Source organism: Chenopodium album, chromosome 16 (genome assembly GCF_948465745.1).
Source record: "Chenopodium album chromosome 16, dcCheAlbu1.1, whole genome shotgun sequence".
Taxonomy (NCBI): domain Eukaryota; kingdom Viridiplantae; phylum Streptophyta; class Magnoliopsida; order Caryophyllales; family Amaranthaceae; genus Chenopodium; species Chenopodium album.
In genome coordinates, this window is record NC_137849.1 from 45,650,894 (window position 1) to 45,678,289 (window position 27,396).

At 35.8% G+C, this 27,396-nt stretch overlaps 4 protein-coding genes and 1 pseudogene across 9 annotated transcripts; 2 read left to right on the forward strand and 3 right to left on the reverse strand.

Moving 5' to 3' along the window:
- Nucleotides 1-4,636: 4,636 nt before the first annotated feature.
- On the reverse strand, nt 4,637-10,072 carry LOC145585577 (uncharacterized). Of its 2 annotated transcripts, none has more exons than XM_081642279.1 (5): nt 9,932-10,072; nt 9,534-9,775; nt 9,032-9,146; nt 7,595-7,713; nt 4,637-5,004 (listed from the first exon to the last, which is right to left on the reverse strand). In XM_081642279.1, exons 2-5 carry the CDS (start codon nt 9,755-9,757, stop codon nt 4,953-4,955), a joined length of 510 nt encoding a protein of 169 aa, XP_081498405.1. In that variant the 5' UTR covers nt 9,758-9,775; nt 9,932-10,072; the 3' UTR covers nt 4,637-4,952. The 2 variants fall into 2 exon arrangements, with proteins under 2 accessions (XP_081498405.1, XP_081498406.1); XM_081642280.1 differs by having other exon boundaries at nt 9,928-9,997.
- Nucleotides 10,073-10,944: 872 nt separating this feature from the next.
- On the forward strand, nt 10,945-14,445 carry LOC145585578 (histone-lysine N-methyltransferase ASHR2 pseudogene; annotated as a pseudogene). The gene is made up of 3 exons (XR_014100686.1): nt 10,945-11,096; nt 12,008-13,253; nt 13,995-14,445. The product of XR_014100686.1 is annotated as a histone-lysine N-methyltransferase ASHR2 pseudogene (transcript).
- Nucleotides 14,446-14,783: 338 nt separating this feature from the next.
- On the reverse strand, nt 14,784-19,718 carry LOC145586690 (dnaJ protein homolog 2-like). Of its 2 annotated transcripts, none has more exons than XM_081643584.1 (7): nt 19,462-19,718; nt 18,020-18,197; nt 17,048-17,213; nt 16,768-16,912; nt 15,973-16,106; nt 15,736-15,878; nt 14,784-15,546 (listed from the first exon to the last, which is right to left on the reverse strand). In XM_081643584.1, exons 2-7 carry the CDS (start codon nt 18,167-18,169, stop codon nt 15,025-15,027), a joined length of 1,260 nt encoding a protein of 419 aa, XP_081499710.1. In that variant the 5' UTR covers nt 18,170-18,197; nt 19,462-19,718; the 3' UTR covers nt 14,784-15,024. The 2 variants fall into 2 exon arrangements, with proteins under 2 accessions (XP_081499710.1, XP_081499709.1); XM_081643583.1 differs by having other exon boundaries at nt 19,497-19,716.
- Nucleotides 19,719-21,267: 1,549 nt separating this feature from the next.
- Nucleotides 21,268-25,127, forward strand: LOC145586692 (uncharacterized). Its single transcript, XM_081643585.1, has 4 exons — nt 21,268-21,854; nt 23,712-23,870; nt 23,983-24,091; nt 24,743-25,127. Exons 1-4 carry the CDS (start codon nt 21,342-21,344, stop codon nt 24,946-24,948), a joined length of 987 nt encoding a protein of 328 aa, XP_081499711.1. The 5' UTR covers nt 21,268-21,341; the 3' UTR covers nt 24,949-25,127.
- Nucleotides 25,128-25,274: 147 nt separating this feature from the next.
- LOC145586693 (transcription factor DUO1-like) lies at nt 25,275-26,830 on the reverse strand. 3 transcript variants are annotated; one of them, XM_081643587.1, is made up of 3 exons: nt 26,794-26,830; nt 26,141-26,381; nt 25,275-25,901 (listed from the first exon to the last, which is right to left on the reverse strand). In XM_081643587.1, the coding sequence occupies exons 1-3, from the start codon at nt 26,799-26,801 to the stop codon at nt 25,380-25,382; spliced, it is 771 nt and encodes a 256-aa protein (XP_081499713.1). In that variant the 5' UTR covers nt 26,802-26,830; the 3' UTR covers nt 25,275-25,379. The 3 variants fall into 3 exon arrangements, with proteins under 3 accessions (XP_081499713.1, XP_081499712.1, XP_081499714.1); XM_081643586.1 differs by having other exon boundaries at nt 26,777-26,817; XM_081643588.1 differs by lacking the exon at nt 26,794-26,830 and adding an exon at nt 26,588-26,770.
- Between the last annotated feature and the right edge of the window lie 566 nt (nt 26,831-27,396).

The following is a 27,396-nucleotide window of genomic DNA, read 5'->3' on the forward strand; positions in this document are numbered from 1 at the left end:
GCCTACCACAAACATTTATAACAACATATAATGATCATATATGATTCCAAACAACATTATATGACCCCGAGATGTGTCCCCTAAAATCTCGAGTCTTTTCGTCAACGGACTCTGAAACCTCCTAAATTTCTCAAAAATCGTGGATATTAGACTTCAATTTTGGAATTTTTTGACTTTTTTTTGCCCGAAAATAAAAATAGATGTAACGTTTACCATGGTCCCTAATATCCTATGAGAGTCCAATTGGGTGGGTGGAACCATCCAATTTGCCTTCAAACGACCAATTTACCGGTTTACAACTTACACCGATAACTCAAGCCTACCACGAATATTTAAGACAACAAATAATGATCATAAATTGTTCCAAATGGCATTATATGACCCCGAGATGTATCCACTAGAATTTCAAGACTTTTCGACACTGGGCCCCTAAACCTCCAAAATTTCTCAAAAAGTGTGGATATTAACCTTCAATTTTGGAATTTTTCGACTTTTTTTCGCCCGGAAATAAAAATTGCTGAATTGTTTACCATAGTCCCTAATACTCTCTGGGAGTCCAATTGGGTGGATGGAACCATCCAATTTGTCTTTAAACAGCCAATTTACCGGTATACAACTTGCACCAATTTCATTAACTCAAGCCTACCACGAACATTTATGACAACATATAATGATTATATAGATGATTCCAAACGGCATTATATGACCCCAAAATGTGTCCCTCAAATTTTCGAGGCTTTTCGACACTGGGCCTCGAAATCTCTAATATTTCTCAAAAACCGTGGATATTAGCCTTCAATTTTGGAATTCTTCGACTTTTTTTCGCCCGGATATAAAAATAGGCGAAATGTATACTATGGTCACTAATACCCTCCGGAAGTACAATTGGATGGGTGGAACCATCCAATTTGTCTTTAAACGGCCAATTTACCGTTTTACAACTTGCACCGATTTCATTAACTCAAGCCTACCACGAACATTAATGACAACATATAATGTTCATATATGGTTCAAAGCGTCATTATATGACCCCGATATGTATTCCCTAAAATCTCAACGCTTTTCAACACCGTGACCCAAAACCTCCAAAATTTCTCAAAAAGCGTGGATATAAGCCTTCATTTTTTGACTTTTTTTTGCCCGCAAATAAAAATTGCCAAATTTTTTACCATGGTCCCTAATACCCTCCGGGCGTCCAATTGGGTGGGTTGAACTATCTAATTTGCCTTTAAACGGCCAATTTACCGGTTTACAAGCAACTTGCACCGATTTCATTAAATCAAGCCTGCCATGAACATTTATGACAACATATAATGATCATAAATGGTTCCAAACAGCATTATATGACCCCGATATGTATCCTTTAAAATTTAAAGACTTTTCGACACCGGGCCTCGAAACCTGCAAAATTTCTCAAAAACGTGGATCATAGCCTTCAATTTTGGAATTTTTTTGACTTTTTTCGCCCGAAAACAAAAATTCCCGAAATGTTTACCATGGTGTCTAATATCCACTGGGAGTCTAATTAAGTAGATGGAACCATCCAATTTTTCATTTAACGCCAAATTTTCTGGTTTACAATTTGCACCAATTTCATTAACTCAAGCCTACCACGAACATCTATGACAACATATAATGAACATAAATGGTTCCAAACTGCATTATATGGCCCCCATATGTATTCCCCAAAATCTCAAGACTTTTCGACATCGGACCCCGAAACCTCCAAAATTTCTCAAAAAGCGTGGACATTAACCTTCAATTTTTTGAAAATTTTGACTTTTTATCCTCTGAAAATAAAAATTGCCGAAATTTTTACCATGGTTCTTAATACCCTCAGTTAGTCCAATTGGGTGGGTGGAACCATCCAATTTGACTTTAAACGACCAATGTACCGATCTACAACTTGCACCGATTTCATTAAATCAAGCCTACCACGAACATTTATGACAACATATAATGATCATATATGGTGCCAAACGTCATTATATGACCTCGAAATGTATTCCCTAAAATCTCAAGACTTTTCAACACCAGGCCCGAATCCTCCTAAATTTCTCAAAAGCGCGCGTGGATTTTAGCCTTCAATTTTGTAATTTTTGATTTTTTTCGTCCAGAAATAAAAATTGCCGAAATGTTTACCATGATCCCTAATACCGTCTAGGAGTCCCATTGGGTGGGTGGAGCCTTCCAATTTGCCTTTAAACGACCAATTGACCGGTTTACAACTTGCACCGATTTCAGTAACTTAAGCGACAAGCCTACCACGAACATTTATGACAACAAATGATGATCATATATGGTTCCAAACGACATTATATGACCTTGAGATGTATCCCCTAAAATTTCAAGACTTTTAGACACCGAGCCCCGAAACCTCCAAAATTTCTCAAAAAACATGGATATTAGCCTTCAATTTTGGAATTTTTTGACTTTTTTTCGTACGGAAATAAAAGTTTCCAAACTGTTTACCATGGTCCCTAATACATTCTGGGAGTCCAATTGGGTGGGTGCAACCATCCAATTTGCCTTTAAACGACCTATTTACCGGTTTATAACTTGCACCAAACGTCATTTTATGACCCCGAGATGTATTCCCTAAAATCTCAAGGCTTTTCGACACCGGGCCCAGAAAACCTCAAAATTTTCTCAATAAGCGTGGATATTAGCCTTCAATTTTGGAATTTTTTACTTTTTTTTGCCCGGAAATAAAAATTGCCAAAATGTTTACCATGGTCCTTAATACCCTACGAGAGTCTAGTCCAATTGGATATTTGGATGTGTGGAACCATCCAATTTGTTTTTAAACGGCCAATTTACCGGTTTACAACTTGCACTGATTTACCGGTTTACAACGACCAATTTAATTAACTTTTACCAAACCTGACTAAAACCAAAATTGACCCTAACACGTTTTAACCCGTCAAAACCCGAATTTAACCCGACTTGTTACTAACCTCACCTGAATTCAGCCCAACCCATTTCTAACCCGACCCGAATTTAACCCAACTTGTTACAAACCCGACCCGAAATCAACCCGAATTGTTATTAACTTGACCCAAATTCAACCGACTTGTTACTAACCTCACCTGAATTCAGCCCAACCCATTTCTAACCCGACCCGAATTTTACCAAACCTATTACTTACCCGGCCCAAAAATTCAACCCGATATGTTACTAACCCGACTCGAAATTAACACGACTTGTATTGACTCGACCTAAATTTAACCCAAATTATTCCTGACTCGATTTCAAATCACTTTAAATGCAATTTAGACCACCTTATTATTGTTGATCAAAGCATTTTGTCTAGGGAGACCAAGTCGGTCTAGGCCAGCAAAAGAAAGGAGCGTCATCCTCAAATTTAAGAGTTAAATATACTCCCTCCGTTTTTAAATACTTGTTCCACTTTCCTTTTCCGTCCATTTTTAAATACTTGCTCCATTTCCTTTTTTGGAAAGTTTTTACAATATTTAATTCATTTCTCACACTTAGTGGACCCAACATAATACACTCTCTCCTCCTATTCTTCCACTACTTTTGCTTTTTACAATTTTTTATCAACTACCCCACTACCTCCATATTTTATTACTTTCTCCAATTTCTCCTAAAACTCCGCGCATGGAGAAATGGAGCAAGTATTTTAAAATGGAGGGAGTAGTATATATTTGTTGTATGGTCAAAGGAGATAATTATCTTCCTAAATTATAGACTATAGTTCCCTAGTATATTGTCATATATATTATATAGTCAAAGGAAATAATTAGTTTGATAAAAATGATAATTATCTATTTATAGTTATTTGAACCCGAATATGACCTGACTTAGAAATTATTCGACCTGATTGTAACCTGCAAATTATTGACTTGAACATAACCCGACTTGAATCCGAGACTGACCCGACTTGAAAATGACCCAACCTGATTATGACCCGCAAATTATTGACTTGAACCGAACCGACCTGAACCCGAGAATGACCCGACTTGAAAATGACCCGACCTGATTATAATCCGCAAATTATTGACTTGAACCGAACCCGACTCAAACCCGAGAATGACCCAACCTGATTCTAATTAACCCGCAAATTATTGACTTGAACCGAACCTGGCTCGAACCCGAGAATTACCCTAACCCGTTTTAACCCGACCCAAACCCGATAAGAAGTATGACCCGATTCAAGCATGACCCGACCCGCATAGGTTATGGAATTAATTCGAATTGACCCGACCCACTCTTACGCGACCCAACCCCGACCCGTTTACCCAAATTGACAGCTCTAGTTTAGGATTTGAAAATGATCCATGTTCAAATATTTGATGTACTGTATGTTTGTAGACGATTTTACTTTATAAATACGAGTACAAAGTACAGTGAATGTACGAGCATAATATTAGTGTTTTTTATTTTTTTGGGAAAAAGCATTATTTTAGTTTGATAAGTCAATAATATGTGCATTTGTTAGTTGATCAAGATATTATATGCAATTTTTTTTTTACAGAAGGGTACACAGACACATTTTTCTAAACTTCAAGAGTACAAAGAATAATTTTCCTTGATTCTTTTGTATAGTTGCTGCCTTATGATCAAACAAGTCCAGTGAAATATTGAACAACTAACACTACAACATGATCAAACATTGAACAAATAACTGTCAAAGCAACCATTTATATAAGATAAGATGTGATTCTCATATTCATAGTGTAATATTCCGTAAATTTCTGTTGGAAGCCCAACATACTTGAGAATCTGACAATATACAAGCAAAATGAGCGACTCAACTCGTTCCACCATAAATTTTCTTGCTCACTTTCAAGTTAATATTTTGCAGAGCGCAAAGATAATGAATTCACAGTTGGAAATTGTTTGCCAGGTCACTTCATGTCATATAACAAGCAAGTACATATTCAGATGCTGCATTAGATGCGAATTCTGGTTCAGCTGACTTCTGGACATTAACCCAGGCCTCGAACATATTGGTCTAGAGTAGAGTTGAACAGCTCGTACCTAAGAAATTGAGGTGACATGTTTAGTAGCAGATAACAGTCATTTTGACAAATGCAAACTTAATAATGAAGATAAAGAGAAATTTGAGGGGTATATAAAGGCTTATATATGAAAGGGTAAGTAACAACTTATACTAAAACACAGCACCAGGTTAATGAAGGCTAAAAAAGTGACCGAGGCAGAGGATAATAAGCAGAAATTAACGCATTGATGAAAGAATAAAATCATTAAAGAATACATCGAGCCTGTGCTTTCGTATATCGCTTGTGGCACATATCAACAAACCTAGAGGATCTTTCTACAACCCCATCAAAGTTGATGGTGCCAACACTGTCAGCTGCCCGAGGACAGATTCATTACTCTATTACAGCTATTGAAATAAGTATGAAACTAGTGCCTTTTTTTTTTTTTTCTTTTTCTTTTGAGGATATGAAACTCTATTACAGATAGTTGGGCATGCCCTTTGGAGACAAAGCAGAAAACAGCGTATTCCCATCCTTTGCCAATGATGGGCAACAAAACTCTGCAATAACTCTCTTAATATAGCAACGAAATTATCAGCTTCAGTGATGTAAATTAATTCTGTGGAGGGGGATCATGACTCTATGCCCTATGCCTTATAGGAACCGCAATTTTGAGGCTCATTTCAACCCAAAATTTAAAAAGTTCACATGCTCCACACTGACATCTAGCACGAGTTGTTAATCAAGATTGCAAAATCTTCCACATACAAAGTACTGAACTGATCTATGACCTATTCAATTATAAAGTTACTGAGCATGCAAGCAAATATTAAGGTTTTTAAGACAGAACAAGAAAAGCCATGAGTTCCAGATTGGACCAGATGCCTTCTAGCTAAGGAAACTTTAACAGCATACCATCAGCTTTACAGAACTGTTCCACAGGAAAGAAAATGTTTCATATTTAATAGGTGTGCAAAAAGAGATTATGAACATAAGAGCTTTAGAATCAGAGTTGCTTAATCAATTGACTCATGAACTAGACAGTTCATGTCTCAAGGAGGGTGGACCGGTGGAGGTTTCAAGTTCATACAGAAAAGCATAAAAGTATAAGCTTAAAGGGTATAGGACTAGATAGCTGTTCAGAAGGCCCTGTTTCTGATGTGCAGTTGGATCAATACTACTATGTCTCCAAAAAGGAAACGATTCCAATTCCCAAATCTTCCTCTTTGGCTATCTACTATCTTTAGAAAACCAAATCACTAAATTTCATTTTCAAGTAAGCCATTTTTGTAGGGGGGTGTTAAATACCGCCAACAATTTTGATCAAAATCGCCAACATTTAAGGTGAATGGACACCAATACCCTTACTATACCCCCACCCCATCTTCCTCTTTCTCTTTTATTTTTTTTCTCTCTCATCACAATACCACATCCAAACCACCATCAACCTCAAATAGAGGTTGTACATCAGAGGTGAAGAGAAGTGGTGGCCGGACGTGGAAGGACAACAACGGTGAGGATTGGAGGTGATGAACCGACATCACGGTGGTCAAAATTGAAAAACCAGTTCGTCACTTTGCTCAGTTCTTGTTTTTAATAATCTCCGGCGCTCACCATGGTCAATCGGCGTGCAAAATCGGTCACCCGAGACGGTAACTGGTTTTGGATGTCGGTCTACCGTGGTCAACCGGCACCCAAAACCGGTCACCCAGGACGGTAACCGGTTTCCAGCGTCGGTTACCATGGTCAACCGACGCTTGAAACCGGTTACCGTTCTGGGTGACCGGTTTTGGGCGTCGGTTGTGCTGGTCGCCGGATTTAAAAGAAAATCACCACCCTCCCGCCGACGTGGGAAGGTGGTGGGTTGTTTATCCGATGGCTGATGATTGTTGTTGGTCCGATGGTTGATGATTGTTGTTGGTTCTTTCGGGATTTCGGCCTCAAAAACAATTTGGTGCCTTGGTGCAGTGGTTGTAGTGGTATGGGCGGTGGTTGTAGTGGTATGGGCGGTGATCGTGGTGGCGTGAGTGGTGGGTGGCAATGGTGGTTGCTTTTGTGGTGGTTGATGGTTGAGTTTGAGTTTGAGGCTTGATTGATGCCTTAGGAGAGAGAAAGCAAAGTGAGGATGAGTAAGGGTAATTTTGTCCATTCTTCACTTTTGTTGGCGGTTTGATAAAAAAAGTTGGCGGTATTTAACAATCCACTTTTTGTATGCCTTATCCTAAGATCACCATGTATACAACATTACAGCTGAAAGCCTAAAGTACCTCTTTAAGAGAAAAAGGGGAGAAGCTTAGAGGAGGAACAGGGCCTAGTTAAGATTTTTAACAAGGTAAAGCTTCTTCAATATCAATTTTAAACACATTGGTAGACATCAATTACCAAGCATTGTTAATTAAGTATCAGTGAAACCAATCTAGACATTTCAAACAAGCCATTATATATGCAATCACAAAGCAGCTAAAACATTCAAGGAAAAAGTCTGAAAAGTGCAGAGAAATAATAGGTCAAGGAATGAAGTGGATCATAAAATTAGAAGAAAGTGGTGGATATACAGATAAAATTATTCACAGACAAGTCAAATTCATAGCTATATCTGTAATGTATTTAAAATTTATAATACTCACTTGATTGGAGTTCCAGGAGTATAAAGTGGGTTCTTGACAACATATTCAACATACAAGTTGTAAATATACTTCAATGATTCTCGTAGATCACCAGTCCTAGGGTTAGTGACCAATATAAGCTGCCCACAAAGAGATATAAAGAACAAAAATCAGTACCAATATGAAAATCCCAATATATTACATTGAAACAGAATTATTAATTGTTATGCACTTATACATCAGTTACGTAACACCCGAAACTACAAATATATAGGTAGACTGTAGAGGTCCTCAAAATCAAGTACAAATGACCTAATCTAAACACAAAAATCAATGTAGAAAAGTAAGTATTCAATCGAATGTCCTTTTATGTTGCCCTTAACTTTTTATTAGTTGTCATGAAGCAAACCTATCTATGACTTTCTAATCACGGAATAATATCTCCAAAGTTTCATAAATATTGTTTCAAATGTTTGACCCCACTCTCTCCATCCACCATAGGCAGAAGCCTTTTGAGTAGAGCTAGGGTAATGGTATGTAAAAACAGAAGAATAATGTGAAAGGAAATTCAAAAGAGCAAGGAATCAAACACTAACCTTACAAAAGCTACGACCAGAGAAAGGTTGCAAGATGATATAAATTAAGGTCAAAGGTGGTGTTTAAGCACTGAATACAGCTTCTAGGGGTTGATATGATATCCAATATTTCCTTCAGTTTGCATTTGCAAATTTTATTCTTTGAATGCATGATATACACAACTGCAGTTCAGACTATCTGATCAAACCTTACACTTATATTGCTTAAAACCAAAACAACTAGCACCCATGAAAAGATCCCCATCTCAATCACTACTTGTACATTTGATGACTTGTGATTCCGGCTTCTGTTTTCATTATCCTTTTCAAATTTAGATCCTATACTCTTCTTGGCCATATTTGAATCAGAACTTTTATATATGCTAACAGTCTAAAGAAAAGAAAATTATAACTTCGTATGTATGTAACAAACAGTATCTCCATGAGGTCAAGACAGTAAACAGTCACATATACTTTTATAGTCATTCTGCATGGGTACAGCATGATCCAACTGCATTGACAATGGTGGATGTTGACTCGTTACAAGAGCAGAACACTGGGGGTTTTTGAGTTTAAAAAAAGTAGCCCATTGACAATACTAAATTTGAGTTCTACTCCAAAAAATTACAACCATCAACCTATTAAGCAGCCAAACCTCTCAAGCTAATGGTATCAAAAGCTATCTACGGATTATGCCTTGCATGAAAGGAGCTATATTGCCTATATATGTAGGGTTTCAACTAAATATGATGAAAGATGTACAACAATGTAACAAACAAAAACTGCAACAATGTTCAACCAGCTAACATTAAAAAAATATACTTCAAAGAAAATACAAACAAATTATGTACTCCAAAATTGCAAGCAAAAGCAATATATTTACCTTTATTCCGGATGGAGTTTCCATGAAACTAAGTTTGTATGTATTGGTGCGGAAACTGTGAAAAGAACACCCCTGGCCAGGCAATTGAGGCACCCCAAGGTTAACCTTATCGGCACTGTTCAAAGATCACAAAATTTCAAGCATCAATAACCACACACTTAACATATTCCCATCAATCAAAATGCAACAATAAAATTGAGCACGAATCCTCCAAAAAACTCATTAAAAATTTAACATTTGAAATCGGCAATTCGAATAATTTTTCAGGGTTAACATTCTCCACAATACTCACAAGATCAGATTACTATAATCAAACATATCTTCCACCATAACAAAAAAAGTTTGACATCACATTTACCAAGTAATAAAATAAACAATTATTCATAATTTTGCTTCTGGGTAGTTCTCTAATCAATCAAATCAACACCAAATTATCAAAAAATTCAACAAAAACACCTTAAAAACCTAAAAATTAAATTCCAAAAACGGGGTAAAAATTCACCTAACAGGATCCATTTTAGCAGTGAGAGATTTGAGGGAAAAAAGGAGACCAAACATGAGCTTTTGATCTTGCTGAGCATCCAAAGTATGGAGTGAACGATTCCATTCTCTGTAAAGCAAACAAACCCCATTTCTATTGAAAATGTACATCATGTGCGCATTGTTTCCAGACGCTGTTACCGCCGGAGGTGATGGGTTTATCTCTGTTGTTCCAAAAAACTGCATTTTCTCTCTCCTGAAAACCTAAACAATTTTGCCCACGATTTGATTATGATCAAAGAAGATCACTAAATTATACCTATTTTCTAATGATTGGGGAAAGAAATTGAAATGGGGATTGATTAATTTTTTCCAGAAATTCAAGTAATATGGGAGAAAGAATTAAGCTTTCTTACTTACCAAAATATTAGTAGTTGACAATGGAGTTGAGCTAGCCCAGATGTGAGAGAGGAAAAAGAGAGATGATGAGTGATTTTCTGTGTTGAATGTATTTGGAAGTTGGAACCAAGGTGGGCTTATGATTTAGAGCCTTAAGGTGACATACATCACCCTCACCCGAAACCATATGAACCCACTTTTGAACCGTACTCGAAACGAGATAAGTTTATTTCCACCTCAAATACAAAGTAACTCGACTTGATTTGAATCATATATTAAGAAAAATATACGGAATAGGCTTTTAGTAGGTAAGATAAAAAGTATTATTAGGTCGGAATCTTTTATAGGTCAACTCGATCTAAGTTAGCGGATTAGACACTTTTGAAGTGGGAGAAGGTTAAGAATTGGAAAAAAAAAATTTGTTTCCAAAGTGTTAGTAGTGGTTTCAATTTGAATATAGTTAGGTCGTAGTTGAAGTTCGATGAATTTGAATTGACTTGTTGGGAATAAGTTGGGCTTAATTTTAATTCAATAACTTAACTAGCTTTTAAGATTTGATACTTCATGTAGAGTTATATCACAATGTCATTTAGTTCCGTTCACTTGGCATAACCCCAATAGTACTTTTTTATGTTCAACTTGAGCCAAAATTGACTTGACCTATAATCAACAAAAAAAAAAAGGAGTATTAATGAACCTTTCAGTTTCATTACCAATAGCACACAAATATAACACGACTTGAATAAGTATTGTACTGAAATTGAACCAAAAGACGCATTGTTCAAAATCTCGACCCAAACCGAAACAATCCATGTCAATAGATTAATGTCATATACTTCATCTCACATAAATCAAATTGAGCCGAACCAAACCAAATCAAACCTAACCCGAACAACATGTTTGTTTGCCACTAATCCACCACGGTGGGCTTATAGACCAAAAAGATAGGGACTTGAAGTCCCCTAGACAATTGCAATTTGCAAACAGTTTAGGAGTTCTGTTAACTCAACAAGACTTGTAAGTTGTTATTGTGTATTTGTGTTGGTTTGTTGTTACTTTCGAACACTTCGCCGCACCAATCTCTGTACTCAACTAACCTTAAACCCCTTCTCTCCCCTAATCCCTCTTTCTTTCTCTCTCCTCTGATTAACAAACGCAGTCACCTGGAGTTGCAGGCTCAACAAAGGTGATACTTTTTCTCTCTCTAAGTGATAAATTGAAGTAATTTTTCAATTTAATTTCATGCTATATTTCGTTTGTTCATGTTCAATTTGTTATTTTTTACGATAACACTTTCAGAATTGACCCTTTTGTTTTGTTAATTTGATGTCATATGGATGTATAATTGGAAGATTGGAAAAGTACTTGGTCTTGGAGTAAATTGGATTATTTGTTGGTTTGTCATTGTGATGTTTGTTAATGGTGTTTGATTACATGAAATTATCTTATTTTTGTATCAAATTTGTCAACTTTGCATTATGAATTAGGTCGGTATAACGCATGAGGGATTTGTGATAGCCAAATTGTTGCTAAACTAGACTTTTTAGTTGATGCTTAATCAAGTATGGAGTACTAGTTTGGCAGTTAAGTTTTGTTGAATGTGAAATTAGTTTTAAGTATTATGCTTCTTGGTCTAATAATTGCAAAATTTTGAACGTTGCATAAGTAAATTTGTTGGCATATCTAAACATTTCACTAAGGAGCTAAAAAGATTCAAATTTTATAAAAGGTGACCATAAACTGTAAATTTACAATGTGTCTTGTCCAATTATCAGTTGGACAGTTCAATGTTGGTGATGTTCATCGTTAAGTATACAATGTTTTATAGGTTGTAGGTTTACTAAAGCTGTACTTTGCGAAAATTAATCAACTCATATTGCCTGTGGAATCGTTAAGAGTCATCGTTTTAAGTGCCTGTGTTGGATCCTCAAAACTCTGACATGGGTATGGACACGTGACACTTCGTTCAAGATGAGGAATATTTTCTTAAATAACCAAGTCTGATACTTGGATGCCGAGTTTGAGTAAGCTCTGCAACAATGCCTTGCCTAGGGCACTAATTACTATAATAACCTAATGAGGTTTTGTTCTCTGCAGGAGTGAAATTTCAGTATTACTTTGTTGATGGCTGTAGCAGAAAATCATGGAGGCATATCGACTGCTCTGAAGTTGGTGGACATTGAAGGGAAAGGAAGGGGTCTAGTTGCATCTCAGCCGCTTAAAGGAGGACAAATTGTTCTCCGAGACTCTCCCATCCTCACCTACTCCTCTTTTTCTCTGAAACAACGACAAGGGGTTTACTCTCGATATTGTGGTCATTGTTATAAGCTCTTGGTCACAGGAAATGGGACATTGGCATGCCCTACATGTTCTCATCCCGACGATGCTATCTTTTGCAGCTCTAAATGCCAATCCTCGGCCCTAGGCTTCTCACACACACCATGGGTTTGCCAATCTCTTAGTTATTTAAGAAATTGCCCTGTACTGGTTGACCAACAGCCTGAGGATCGCCAGATCCAAGCTCGTTATTTGGTGGCTGCATTCAATCTTGCTATGGTTTCTCCTTCCTCCTTTCAGACTCTGATATCACTTGATGGAGGTGGGCCCCAGGGTGGAGAGAGAGAATTTAATGCGGCTATTTTTCTACACCCGATCATCTCATCACTACCTTTTCCTGAGGGACTATCTGCTCCATCATTAGACATTACTGCAGCTCTATTGTCCAAGGACCGGTGTAATGCCTTTGGACTCATGGAGCCTTTAACAGAACATGGAGAAAGATCTGTGAGAGCATATGCTATTTATCGAAATGCTTCATTCTTTAATCACGATTGCCTGCCAAATGCCTGTCGTTTTGACTATGTTGATGATGGAACTGAGGGAAACACTGATATGATCATTCGAATGATACATGATGTTCCTGAAGGCCGAGAAATTTGTTTGAGTTATTTCCCGGTCAATTTTAGTTATCCTCAAAGGCAGAAAAGGTTGCTAGATGATTACGGGTTTTCTTGTTCTTGTGATCGATGCAAGATTGAAGCTAAATGGCCCCATGAGGACGAGGATGAGGATGAGGGTGGTGAGGATGACACGATGGAGGAAGAGGAGGAAATGTTACCGTCAGATGGGGAGAACAATGAGATTGAGCACGATGGGGATGATGATTTTCCTCATGCTTACTTTTTTGTGAGATTTGTGTGTGATAAAGAAAATTGTGGAGGCACTTTGGCTCCTTTGCCACCCTCTAACTATAATAACACCACTAATGTCATGGAGTGTAATGCGTGTGGCAGTTTGAAGAAAGAAGAGTTGTAGTGTGATGAGAGCAAATTTTTCCGGAGAGGTATCTTTGCTTACCTTTTTCCAGTTTTTTTATTGCGGAGATTACTGTATGCTAATGATAGTTTCTCCATACGATGTTGACAACAATGTTTATTCCCTAATCCCTACGGAGTATCATGGTTTTTTTTTAACATTATTATTATCGTTCATTCATGATTCAGTTTTTTTTTCCTAAAAAGTTTGTGTTTTTTTTTGTGCATTGCATCAAAGATTACAAAGACTGCCCTGCAAGTTTCTTGAGAAAAATCTGCATATATGACAAAAATTTGTTTTAGGTCCAGCCATAAAAAAGGTTATGATGTATTCACAAATAAGCTGGATGCACCTTAAAAATTATTTCATGTCCTATTTTGAAAATGTTTTGGCTAAGCATAATTATATCGCAGCTGCTCCCAATGAACTGTTAGATTTCTTCTTGTTTCTTCACTTCAGTTCTTCAACAATGCTACAGGAGTACAGGGCGACTGATATAGCTGCTCCTGCTCCCTGTTAGATTTTTTCTTCTTGTTCCTTAACTTCAATTCTTCAACAATGCTACAGGGTGACTGATATATGCGTGATCCAATTTTTACTTACTTATGCTGTTCTCAATGGGAACTTTGTGAAGATTCGTGTTTGTTAAATTCTTTTGCATGCTTATTTTCTCATGGTAGAAGACCGTGCTAATTACAAAAGCCGGTGTTGTGATAAATCATGTGTCGTCTAACCTTTTTTTTCCCCCATTTGGCCCTGTGATCTGTAGGAATGACCAGGTTTTTTTTGGAGTGGATTCTTGTCTCGCATAGCAAGACTAGGAATGTATGTTTATCTAGACCACTGAAGCTTGGCGTTGCATGCCCTAAGGACAAGAAGTAATTTATTGTGAAGAACCTGAGATTGAGAATTGCAGCTTTAATCTTGATTTATCGGCCTATTAATGGCCAAAATCTGTCAATAAGGAAGTGGTTCTCCCTTCTGAGGCAATAGAAATCTGGATTTATATTATTTGCTCTTTTTCGTAGTTAGAACTTAGAAGTCTATGATCTTGAATTTAACAGTATTACATTTGTATGCATGGTAAATTGGTAATTAATTTTGATACAGTGAGTTTTTCATGAATATGGCAGTAGTATAGCTAAAATATCAGTTTGATATTATAAATGTAACTTTGTGAGCTCTGAATAACAATGCAGACGAAAATTTATTTTCACTAATATCATCAGTTCCCACTATTGCTCAATAGATTTTGATTTTAAACAGCCAATAATTGCATTGATATTCGATAGTGATGATTCCATGACACTGACCTAACAAGGCTGTTTGATCAAGCATCATGAATGCACCTTCTAATACATCAACTTAGGCCACAAATTCGAGTACTTTCGACGTTGAATTCCCTTCAGAAATAACAAGCCACACTCAAAATGGTAAAAGACTCGTAATTTTACATAAACGATTGTAAAACGGCCTCATACAAAAACTAGGGGGAAAAGGAGATTGCAGAAAAAATAACACTTGGGTAATCTCCTTGTACTGAAGTAATCACAAAAGATGAAAAGAGAGAGATGGAGTAATAATTATCAAGCAAAGGATACATATATTTGATTCTACTAAAGCAACTACAAGCTTGTATGTAAACTAAGTATGTAGAAGCTATACACATCGAAATAGGCACACCCAAAATCCCAAAAATACCCAACATTTAACAAGATTGATATATAAGCTTCAATTCTCAAAAGGCTGGGAAAAGATCCCTACTGAAACATTTAATAATCTGTAATAACAGCATCACATTACTGCTGAGCACACTGAACGCGAGGTTCATCATCTTCTTCTTCATCGTCTTCATCATATGCCTGCTGATGCCTTTGATGCTGCTTGCGTCTCATCTCCTCCTCCATGTTAACATCATGTAGTGTGGTCTCCTCACACTCGTCCAGCTCCATGTCCGAGATCTGTTTCTTGGGATTCGATGGTAAGACTTTCTCCAAAGCTCGGGATTGGTCAAGGGGTAAGGAATTGGGAAATTCCACAGTGAAGTGGACATATAATCGCCCCTTCATGAAGGGCCTCTCATGATGTGGCATACCCTCATCATTGATTGCCTTGTACTGGTCGGGCTTGATGACCTCTCCAGGGTTAGATTTTATCAACAGCTGTCTGCCATCGAGATGAGTCAGGACAAACTGGAAACCGCAAAGTGCCTCGGTCAAACTCAGCTTATGTTCAACATAGAGATCATCAAACTTCCTCTTGAACCTAGGATGTTCCTTTTCTTGCAACACAATGACAACGTCCCCAGTGACTGTATCTGGCTGCAACACCAGGGTAACAAATAGTTTAGTTTTTATAAATCGAAGTTGATACATATTATTCAAATCTGAATGATCACAAAACAACATTAGGTGTTTTTTTGGAGTCATAGGGACAGAGTAAATTTTAGAAAGAATGCCAGTATACTGATTTTTGCTTTGATGGCCTGACTACCAAATACAATCACTTACCGCCTCATCTGCTTGTCCCTGGAATACAATTCTCTGACCATTCTTCATCCCTTTTTCCACATGCACCTCTAAAACCTTCTTCTCAAGAGAAACTTTGTTGGCCTTGCACTGTGGGCATTTGTCCTTTTGACTAATTACCTCCCCTGCATTACCAACATGACAACATATGATATATAAAAGGGCCCTATGACATGTACGGACATAAACGAAACGTCTTCAAGAGAATGAAACATATACCTGAACCTCTACATTCTGGACAGACATGCTGCATTTGCTGAATCATACCAGGCCCAATTTGTCTAGCACTAACTTTTATACCTGAACCTTGACAGCCATGACAGCGACTAGATGCTCCACTTTTTGATCCCTTCCTGCATTATACCAGATCAGAAGATATGAATAATGAGCTCCAATTCACAATTAGTATAACGCTAGTGTTGCATCAAAGTACCAAGTTATTGACTGTAACCGCAACCATTATTGAAATGATTAGCACACACAAATTTTACAGTTTCACATAGCTTAATAAACAGAGCAAACCCTACAAAAGAGCAAGCTATAAAGTGTCAAAAAGGATTTTATGACTAGTATAAGAGCTTACTACATATGACAAATATAAATGATGATTATATGCAAACCAAACCAAGACCGCATCCAGGTACAGTGCACAATCAGGCACTATTGCAGTAAACATTTGACCACCACTCTTAGAGTGAACTTGGCCTTTTCAACTATAAAGTTTTCCCCCTGCATTTGAAAGTAGGATGATTTATGTTATACGCAAATAGACGTACCTCTATCTCTGCTCCACATCCCACCAGATACAATGTTATATCTTTTTTTCACAAAACATAAAATCAAAGATCTAGACTGCACCAACAAACCAGACTTATAAAACTAGAAAATGGGGGTTGGAAATAAGGTAGAAGAGCCGATAGGACTTTCATTGCACCAACACGTCACATTTCGATTTCATCCCAGGAATCCAAATCTATTTCAAAGAAATATTTGATAAACAGACAAGCACCATACCCTTTACATTTAGGACACAGAATATTCCTAGAAAGTGATAGTTTCTTTGAGGTCCCATTGTACAAGTCCTCTAAGGAAACCTTCAAGGTTTGAATCACATCTTCACCTTGCTGTTGCCTTCTAAATCTTGAACTGCTACCACCACCTATGACAATTGACAAGCATATGCCGGAATCATCATCAGAGGGTTTCATGTAAACCTATTTTCCCCTTTATTTTGGAGGGGCTTTGTGACATGAATACAGTATGCTTAGGGAAAACCAAAAAAAAAACAACTCACCTCCAAAACCTGAAGGATTAAATAATTGTTCAAAGATATCAAATGGATTATGAGAATGACCGCCACCACCCATTCCTTCCTTAAGAGCATCTTCCCCATATTGGTCATAGAGGTCTCTCTTCTCCGGATCATTAAGAACTTCATAAGCTTGAGCCACTTCCTTGAACTGATACAGGAGTAACCAGATGTAAGAAAAGACAGGAAGGGCTAAATATTATTAGAACAATTTAATCAAGAAAACTCATGAAAAGGAAATCTAATAAGTAAAAGTTCACAAATGAGAGTATGATGTTGACACCTAAGAGGTCATCCCAATATAAGACTGCAAAAGAAACAGAGAGATGAAATAATATGTATCATCTTGAGCTCCTCCACGATTTTACATCCTACACTATTGGCCTTAATAATCTCTCAAAATATGAAAAGTTCCCAAAGTTTCTTATCCATCTAGCTTTACCCATACGGCCATACATAAGGCCCAATACTCCATACAGGGGCGTTTATAAATATTATAATCCCTTCAACGACTGGAAGCTTTGTCAATTGGGTGTTGGCATGAATGGAAAATACATGGTAAAGTCAAAACAAGCTCTCAAACTGTAGGTTATGAATCGAAACCTAAGCATTCTCAATAACTTTTTTCCCACAAAATATAACACTAAAGAAGTACTACCCTCCAAATGTATTAATATTTAGATAGCTTTTAACTCATTTTAAGTGAACTACTAAAACAACTGCATAAGGATAAGAGTTCCTAGATCGGCATAGCAGTTTGCACATTAATAACCATCACAGATTGATTACTGCAGGAAAGCAACAAAAAACTAACAAACCAAGAACAAAAAACAAGCCTACAGTCTACAGATATAGGACATATTATCCGGAATCACAAAGAGGTATGGAAAAAACAAATATCCATAAAAGATATTAGTACTAAACAGTAACATTGTAATAAAACCACAGGTAATTTACCTTCTCGGGATCTCCACCTTTATCCGGGTGATTTTTTATCGCAGCTTTTCTGTATGCCTTCCTGAGTTCATCTTGACTGGCTTCTTTTGAGACACCAAGAAGTTCATAGTATTTGGTGTTATTGCTTTTCTTCGGAGCTCGCCCAAACATGATTACACTTTACACACTCCGAAGCTCACTACAGTAGGGAAAATAATGAAATTAGATGCAGTTATACCGAAATCCTTATTGATTTTCAAACAAAACAAATTCAGCATAGCTGAGAAATATTTATGGTGCAATAATAGCCTAGTAGGTCACTATGAAAAATGTTACAAAGAAAAGCATTTAAAATCTAGCAATTAGCATCTCCAGTATAGCACCACCAAAATTCTTTGAATCCTATTGATAAAAGACTTTACCAAAACTATTAGATAATACAAAATCTCGGAAAATCCCCAAATACAAATTAAAATAACATAGATGGACATTACTTATAAAACCAAAGCCCTCAAGTCACAACAATCATACAAGTCCACAATTGAAAAAGATAAGCTTGCCAATCATATCCTTTTAGGCATTTATTCAATTTCCTTTTTGGATCAATTCACCCACCAAATTAAACCCCAAAGGAAAAAGCAACACCGGAATGTAATCGTACAGGTCATTCTAGCTAAATTATACGAAATATAAACCACCTAAGCTCACCCCCGAATCTAAAAAAAATAAAAACTTTTGATAGGGGTTGAAATCTAGTCGTTAAAGCACTTAAGCTACACATTTAGACGGCACAAATTAAACTACCTGCAAACAACTACTTCATACATATTATATCATCGCGTTTGAAGCAATTTTCCAAGCAATTGAAGCACTAAAATAAATAAACCCAATTTTCTCATCCTTCTTCCTGATTATAACAGAAAAATCTCCTCTTTCTCATTAAACTAACCTATGTTAGATTGTTAGACTTCTTTATCATCTTTTTACAATTTGCAACCTTCCCACAAGCATAAAACCCTGATTATAACAGTAAAAACTCCTCTTTCTTACATAAACCTATGTCAGATTGTTAATCTTTATATCATCTCTTCAAAATTTACAACCTTCCCACATAAAAACAACACAAATCCAAAAAATAACCCATTAAAACACCACAATAAAACAATTTCCTGATCAAATATATATACAGGGATAAAAATTGCAAGGTCACCAGCGCAATGAACAATACCCTAATTCAAAAAATTGAAAAATAAACCCTAAAATAAATCAATCAATTAAAACGAAAGGAAAAAAAAAAAGGAGAAAAGTCCAATTCTTGCGGAAAATAAATTAAACCCCAACAAAAACAGATAACAACCAAAAAAAGATCTAAGCTTATACAATAAACAAGAAATCCTAATCAATCAAAATAAAAATAAAACATAAAACAATTAATTAATACCCAGAAAGAAGCAGAATCATACCCAGAAAGAAGAAAAGATTAAATCTTTAAACTCACCGAAGAAATTCGATAAGAAAAAATGTTCCAAGTTGGAGTAAATGGAAGGAGGAGATAGAAAGAGAGAGACGAAAGATGTCTCTGCTCTTGGGTTGAGTAGTTGGTGCGCAGCAGCTGAGAATTAAGGTTTGAAGGGTTCACAGAATTTTGGTGCCCTAAATTTTTATAGTTTCAAGATTTAAGAGAGGGTCCTTTGATTTTACTCTTACTCAACAAATGACTTGTGCAAGATTCCTAGTACTGACTCGAGTTTAGGTATGTAGTTGTAGACAGCCTTTTGCCTTTTAAGGTTTAGATCTTCCAACTTCCAAGAGTGATGTAAATGAGTTTCGACTTTATGTATTCTTGACTCGAGTTTATGCGTTTCGAAACTTATTAATCATTGATTATTAAGATTAGGTTTCATATCCACTACTCCGTATTTGCTAGCTTTTAATTGAATAATTGTTTCATTTAATTGAAAGCCTTCAACTACTTCTTTTTATGGCTATATAAATCATCCGTTCAACCAATCGAATCTTGGAATGTACAGTTTAATGAAAAGATAATCCTATGTAAATCTTGACGAGTTGATAGGTCAGTACATACACATATGGCTGCATAAAATATGATTAGTTAGGTATGTAAGTATATTTAATGTTGTATAAAAAAAAAAAAAAAAAAAAAAAAAAAAAAAAAAAAAGATCAAAGGAGAGTGATGTAAGTTGAGTTGTGTAAGGAATGTATGATTTCTCAAAATAATTTTAAGGGTGCATGAAAGATAACAATATACTTGGTAACTATGAGTTATATGAGAAAAATGTAGGATATCCTCCACCTGCAATGATTATATTAGTATGAATTCATGCATCATTTTTCCACAAATGAGAGTGAGAGATAACATTAGAGCTTTCCTTCCACTTTTAGAGGATCGATCTCATTACAAGTCTTTTGACTATTTAAAACATAAATAAAATTATGTCTTCTATTTCCTGCCTAATAGAAAAAATATTTTTTAATAAATAACTTATTCCTATATTTCAATGTAATACATGAATATATGTACCAATAAAAATACGTAATATATAAATCTAACGTTGTTAAGTTTTATATTTTAAAGGAAATGTTGTTAAGTTTATACTCTGTATTTCTTATAACTTAATTTCTTTAATTAGTGAATACTAGATATCTCTCAAGAGACCTTTAATTAGTGAATAAGTTCAATCTTACATCTTGCCCCCTTATTTTTTCTTTTGGACTATACCATAATTTTATCAAAAATCTAGTTTTCATAATTTATCTATCTTTCTTATGCTACTGTATTTCCCATTATATGGCTCTTTCTTATGATAATTGACAACCTAATAGGCCAGTCAGACAATCAACTACTCCATACTAATTGTCCATGTCACAGCACACCATACAACCAAATTAATAATCAAAATCTTATCATGTGGACCGTTTCCACATGTACTTGTAACAATTTATGTGTTTAAAGGCTTGTTCCGTTTAGCTTAATTTCAATTCTTAATTATTTTTTTTCTCGAATTCATTTCATTTCAATTTAGTTCAATTAAGCCCCAATCAGTTTAATCTAATTCAATTCAATTGTTTTCAGTAAATCAGAACAAGTTCTAAGTAACCATCTTAAAATAAATATTAATACCGAGTATTATATTCGGGACCCACGATGACAATATTATAAGAATTTAATAATGACACTCTACTTGACTACTTCACTGGTTGTCCTTTGTCATGTATCAAAACAACCAATGAAATTAGTACGTCTTATCAATTAAAAACGAAAAAATCATAAAAAACGAGTGTCAAATCAGTAAAATTCGTAGGAAATCCAAACAAAAAATAATGAAAAATTCAATAATTTCCCAACTTTCGCCCAGATTTCCTCTTCCTTTCTGTTGTCAATTCCCAACTGCCCCTTCAAAAACCAACCTTCTCCCCTTCTTTCTCACTCCTCAATTCACTCTAACAACAAAACCCCATTTCAGAAGAGAGAAAATGAGCTCCTTTCATGGCGCCGTAGTTGTCGCCGGTGCCGGAGATGGTAGTTCCGGCGGCGTTTCCGGTGATGGGTTTGATCAGAATGTGCTTGTGATGAGACACGGTGATCGGATGGATAACTTTGATCCGAAGTGGGTTACGACAGCGGAGCGGCCGTGGGATCCGCCCCTTTTTGATGCCGGAAAAATCAGAGCGTATAATGTTGGTACTGAGTTTCGAACTCGAATCGGGTTTCCAATTCATCGGGTTTTTGTTTCTCCTTTTCTTCGATGTATTCAGACTGCTTCTGAGGTTGTTTCTGCTTTATGCTCTGGTGGGTCTGATGCTTCTTCCTCCTTTGACCCTTCTAAAGTTAAGGTATATTTTTTTTTTTATGATCTTTTTGACTTTTGTTGTTGTTTGGGTGATTAAATTGGTGACTTTAATTAACCTTCTAAGTTAAGGTATGATGATTTTTTTTTTTACTTTTGTTGTTGTTTTGGGTGATTAATTTGGTGACTTTAATTACCCTTATAAAGTTAAGGTATGATGATCTTTTTGACTTTTGTTGCTGTTTGGGTGGTTCAATTGGTGAATTGAATTACCCTTATAAAGTTAATGTACGTAGTATAATTTATTTATTTTTATGATCCTTTTTGACTTTTGTTGATGTTTGGGTGATTAAATTGGTGAGTTGAATTACCCTTTAAAGTTAAGGTCTGATATTTTTATTTGATGGGTGTTAGGCTGTTAATTAATGTTTCAAATGTTAAGTGTAGCTGAAATATGGAATTGAATAATGATTAAACTGACCTTATGATCAGTATAAATCTATATGATTTGTGATACTGATGTTAATTTATGAGAAAGTTGATGAGTGATGAATTGTCTGGCTATGTTTTACTGATATTTAGTGAATCAGGATATATGCAATTTGGATTGAACTGTGCTGGTTAATAGTGTCTGCTGTCATTGAGTGGCTAGAGAAGATTTGATTTTGGGATGAATCTGATTATTAGATGTGAAAATCTCTGTGAAATATTGAGAAATGAGGGACATTTTTTTTTTCGGATTGGAGAAGTGGATTGAAATATACTAATTTGGTGCTTGGAAATTGGGCTTACACATTCTGAGAGGGAGGAGAATCTTGACTACGTGAGAGTGATATCGAGGGAGAGCTAGAAGAAAATTTTGGAAGGAAAAGGGACACAGAGAAAGGGTGGAGGTGTAGAGATAGACTGTAAGACCTTTAATTGTGGAGAATGTACTTGTAATTATGTGGCCTATGATTGGATATTAGTAAAGTAAAATGGATTGACATAGTTTTTGAAAGGCCATGCCCTAGATTTAGATATTAGTAAAGTAAAATGGATTGACATAATTATGTGGAATATAAGAGTAATGTGTATTTACGTAATATCTAGGGGTTGGGTCTTGGGCTGTTTACCTCTGCTTGTTGCCTTGATTAGTCTTAGAACAGGTATCGGCCAAAGAGGTTGTTGTGTCAACCTGATCATCTCATGCATTAGTTAAAAATCCATTCTCCCTCTCTCTTTGTCTCCTCTCACCTTCATTGAACTTCATCATTTTTTCAAAGATCCCTAATTGCATCAGCTACATTTTGCTTGTGTAAGAGTCAGATCCAGACATGTCGACCTTGCCTTATTTGGCTACCTCTGTGGAATTTACTTTCTTGCATGTTCATTCCTTATTCTCCTTTTTCCCTTTTCATTTGTAACCATCATTCATTTTTTCTTTAAAAATAAAAATAAAATAAATAAATAATTAGCAGAATTTAAGTTGAGTTGAATGCAAATTATATGTTTTTGTCAGTTGAAAGGAATGGTGGATTGGATACTTAATGGAATTGCTGTCTGTCATGAAAATCTTTGTGTGCACTGTGCAGTCCTGGGTGTCGTATTAGTGTCATGGTAAAATATGTGCAACCAGTCTTTGAAGCTGCTGAAGAGTTACCTATCAAGTGTTAATTAAATTTCTACTTAGTTTTCAAAAAGATGTGTTCTTTCTCTTTTTACATAACTATGCTTCAGTGACAACTTCAATTGAGATTGAGATTTTGTACACGGGTGCATTATGGCAATTGTGTTTTGAGTAATGGTAAATGAACCTGCTTAAAATTCTTGAATACACAACTACACAAGATTTTAATTGTAAAAGTAAGCAAACATAGAGAAGTAAGCAACCAACTGTTTAATTTTCCCAACTACATTACAGGTTTCCATTGAATATGGGTTGTGTGAGATGCTGTGTAGAGAAGCTATCAGACCTGAATATGCACCTAAAGATGGTGTTTTTCGTTTTAACATTTCCGAGCTTGAAGCTATGTTACCTGCTGGAACTGTAGATCATACTGTTGAAAGAATTTATCAAGAGGTAACAATACCATTTTCTTTATTTGGGTATGATACTACTAAATGCATACTCCGTATTATGTAAATACACATGATTTTATCCTCACCTGAATCCTCTTTTGGATCAAATATAGATGCCACGATGGCAAGAAACAGTTTTTGGCTCTAGAAGCAGATACGAGCATGTCATCCAGGCACTTGCAGATAAATACCCTAAAGAAAATTTGTTGCTAGTTACACATGGTAAGTTTTATTTGTTGCATTTTTTTATTTTATTTATTTATTTTTTTTTTTTTTTTTGAAATTTGTAAATTTAAATGGCACACCATAGAAGGTTATGTTTTTACTAAAATTCGGCCGTTGCAATGTGGTATAAAGTACTCCGTATTATAAATTGAACCAGAAGATGTTTCATAATGTTGAACATACTCTCTGTGACTTCTATGAGTAAACAGCTTCCTTACTGTTTTGTACGGAGTATTACTGTAATGCACTTTCTCATTGTTCGGGCTTAGTATTGTACGTCCCTTGTCTTCCCGTAATACTCTCCAAAGACTCAAAGAGGGCCCAGGTGATCTTAGATTCTTAGGTAGAGCGCATAGTTTTTTTTTTTTTGAAGAAAAGGTAGAGCACATAGTGAGCTAGGGCAATTGCCCTTTTTCTGGTTTAAGGGTGAAGTGAAGAGTTGCAGGGGGCTGGATGTATTTGACATGCTTGTATTCATTACTTTTCTGGCTGGGTGTATTTGACATGCTTGTAATTATTCCTTTTACATTTCTGCATTTCTTTTTCATTATTGACTGTCATTTTTTGTGAGTTGCTGGGATCTTCACTCATTTCATGCTTCTGAAGCGAAGTTTCTAAGTATGTGATTTTCATCTTCTTTATATGCAGGGGAAGGTGTTGGAACATCAGTGTCAACATTTAAGAAAGATGTTACTGTTTATGAAGTAAACTACTGTGCTTACTCACATGCAAGAAGGCGTATCACCTTTGGAGAAAACGGATCAGTTACTGCTGGAAGCTTTCAGTTGGTCACTGATCCACACATAACTGGTATTGAGTACACGCCATCAAATAGCTTGGCTGATGGAGTATGAGCTCTACATTGGGACTCAGACTGGTGCCAAGATTTATGAATAATTGTTTGCTGCTACATTCAATCTGATATACGGAAGTCTTGAGCTATTCATTGTCATCTGTAGCTTGTTAAATTATATTTCAACAAGGCTTCAGATAATTAGTTGTACAAGATGTTACTCACGAGCAATTTGTTTCATCTTCTTTCTTCGCCCTCAACATATGAGTTCAAAGTCTCAGTCATAACCAATTTAGAATTAAAATCATCATAACTAGATAAAGATAGTTCATAAATCAGATGCAAATGTTAAGCACCGAAGTAGATGAATCAGAGTACAAGATAAGTAGTCTCTTTAAGGAAAAAAAATAAAGTTAAACAACCAGAACTACAGAAAATCTGCTATATTTTGTCAGAACATAAGCTACAGGTTAGCTGTTCAGATGATCCTATCTACCAGCGAGGAGGGCTTGGTAATGGTTCTATCTCATCAAACACATCTGATGGGAAGTCATCGAAAAAGCTGTCAGGTGCTACATGGTTGTCCTCCCGCTTTACTCTTGTTTCACCACTCACACCCCCTCCACCAAAGCACGAAAAAAAGTGAACCCCATCATTGATGAGTGCAGACTCATTGATGTATCCAAAGGGTGCAAAAAAGCTATAATCAAGCCTGTCAATGAGCTCCTGTGTTTCTGGAAGGAATGGAAAGTCTGTTTGGAAGGGTGGTAGTGGAATCGAGGGAAAGGAAGGCATTTCAAGTAGTTGCAAGTCGGTATGGTTGTAGTATGTGTTCAAGGGAATTGGATCAAGATAAGTTGCATTGTTAGCTTCTAAACACGAACAACTGTGGTCAACTGAACCAGGAAACGGTATCAGTTCCATGGTTTTCTTGCCTGTGCTGCTGTTAGAAGTCGAGTTAAGAGATTGTGCTTTGGAGGATGATTCTCCCTCCATTGAAGAATTCTTGGAGACCTGAGAATCAGAAGAAAGTCGATTTTATAACTTCAATAAAACAACATGAAGTGGTTGAACTATTTAACACCATCATATGATTATTCAAGCAACACTAAACTATTTAAAGTACTTCGTAAAAGTTACCATAATATCATTTATATACTCAACTTAAATTAGTTCAATTCTACTATCAAGTTCATCCTCTTTCCACCACACTATTTAATTAAGGATATGTTCGATCATTCTAAAATGTTTACCTCGTGAAAGTGAGGACGATCCTTGGAAGTAGAAGCAGAAGATTTGTGCTTCTTATTAGGACGAGTAGGAGATTGAGAGTGCAAAAGCCTAGCCAATCTCTTTTGCCTGCTACTCCAGAAATTCTTGACATCATTATCAGTTCTTCCTGCCAAATATGTCGCGATTTTTGCCCATTTATTCCCGAATTCTCCCTGCAATTCTATCACCATTCTTTCTTCTTCTGCTGTAAACTTGCACCCACTAAAAAAAAAAACACAAGAAATTCAAAAAAAAAAAAAAACATTATTCGATCAGAAATTATGGAACACATAACAACCAAAAAGATTACACCAAAATTAATTCAAACCCATTTTTAATTGATCAATTTAATAATAATTACAAGAAATCAACAAAATATTGAGACTAGAATTTGAATAGCGGATGAAAAGTACTGCAAACAAACTTACTAATTTCTGAAATACTAATATTGAACATTATACAGTAAAAAAATTACTTTTACTCTAAGAAATCACATTCAAACTTCTTTTAACAAATTAAATTCAAACAAAATATCGAAACAGTAATGAACAATATGAGTATAGGAGACTATAAGTGTAGAAAATCATGGAATCCACCACACAAACTCAAAATATTACCACGAACAAAAACTCACACGTTCATAACATTGAAACATTAAAAAGGACGTAAATGATGTTACACTGGATAGAAACTAAAACGGAATAAAATAGAAAACAAACGTACTTTTTTAAGTTGGGACGAAGTTTATTAACCCAACGAAGACGACACGATTTGCCAGTACGTTGAAGAAGACCTTTGGATCGAATGGAGCTCCAGTCACGAGGACCATAATTCTTAACATGGTTGATTAAAACTTGATCTTCTTCGGGTTTCCAAGGCCCTTTCCTAATCATTGTACTAGTAACACTATTATTATTATTATTATTATTATTATTATTATTATTATTATTGTAATGATGATAGTATTTCTTGGATTTGGCGTGATTATTTTTGAAAAAAGTAGAGTTGTCCATTTTGTTGGAGTATCTAATTGAGAGAAGATAATTGAAATTGTGAAAATGGAAAGTGACGGTTAAAAGAGTTGGTTAATGAGTTAAAGAGAGGGTGTAATTGTTGTCCCACACTCCCACATTCCCCTATTTTTTCGCTCCTCTTCAACCCTCGTTTCAGTCATTTCTATTTTCTATTGGTTATATATTCTTGGATTCTTTTTTTTTTTTTTTTCTTTCTTTTTCCC

What these genes read in the sequence shown, in the direction of transcription:
- LOC145585577 (XM_081642279.1), bottom strand. Translation starts at nt 9,757, where the DNA reads ATGCAGTTTTTTGGAACAACAGAGATAAACCCATCACCTCCGGCGGTA. An exon ending in AAACTCCATCCGGAATAAAG is followed by an intron (nt 7,714 to 9,031) that starts GTAAATATATTG and finishes CTTTGTGGGCAG; the next exon opens with CTTATATTGGTCACTAACCC. An exon ending in ACTCCTGGAACTCCAATCAA is followed by an intron (nt 5,005 to 7,594) that starts GTGAGTATTATA and finishes TCAATTTCTTAG; the next exon opens with GTACGAGCTGTTCAACTCTA.
- LOC145586690 (XM_081643584.1), bottom strand. Translation starts at nt 18,169, where the DNA reads ATGTTTGGGCGAGCTCCGAAGAAAAGCAATAACACCAAATACTATGAA. An exon ending in TAATCCTTCAGGTTTTGGAG is followed by an intron (nt 16,913 to 17,047) that starts GTGAGTTGTTTT and finishes CAATTGTCATAG; the next exon opens with GTGGTGGTAGCAGTTCAAGA. An exon ending in TCCAGAATGTAGAGGTTCAG is followed by an intron (nt 15,879 to 15,972) that starts GTATATGTTTCA and finishes TTGGTAATGCAG; the next exon opens with GGGAGGTAATTAGTCAAAAG.
- LOC145586692 (XM_081643585.1), top strand. Translation starts at nt 21,342, where the DNA reads ATGAAAAATTCAATAATTTCCCAACTTTCGCCCAGATTTCCTCTTCCT. An exon ending in TTGACCCTTCTAAAGTTAAG is followed by an intron (nt 21,855 to 23,711) that starts GTATATTTTTTT and finishes ACTACATTACAG; the next exon opens with GTTTCCATTGAATATGGGTT. An exon ending in TTGAAAGAATTTATCAAGAG is followed by an intron (nt 23,871 to 23,982) that starts GTAACAATACCA and finishes GATCAAATATAG; the next exon opens with ATGCCACGATGGCAAGAAAC.
- LOC145586693 (XM_081643586.1), bottom strand. Translation starts at nt 26,814, where the DNA reads ATGTTTCAATGTTATGAACGTGTGAGTTTTTGTTCGTG. An exon ending in CGTGTGAGTTTTTGTTCGTG is followed by an intron (nt 26,382 to 26,776) that starts GTAATATTTTGA and finishes TTTTTTTTTTAG; the next exon opens with TGGGTGCAAGTTTACAGCAG. An exon ending in ATCGTCCTCACTTTCACGAG is followed by an intron (nt 25,902 to 26,140) that starts GTAAACATTTTA and finishes TCTGATTCTCAG; the next exon opens with GTCTCCAAGAATTCTTCAAT.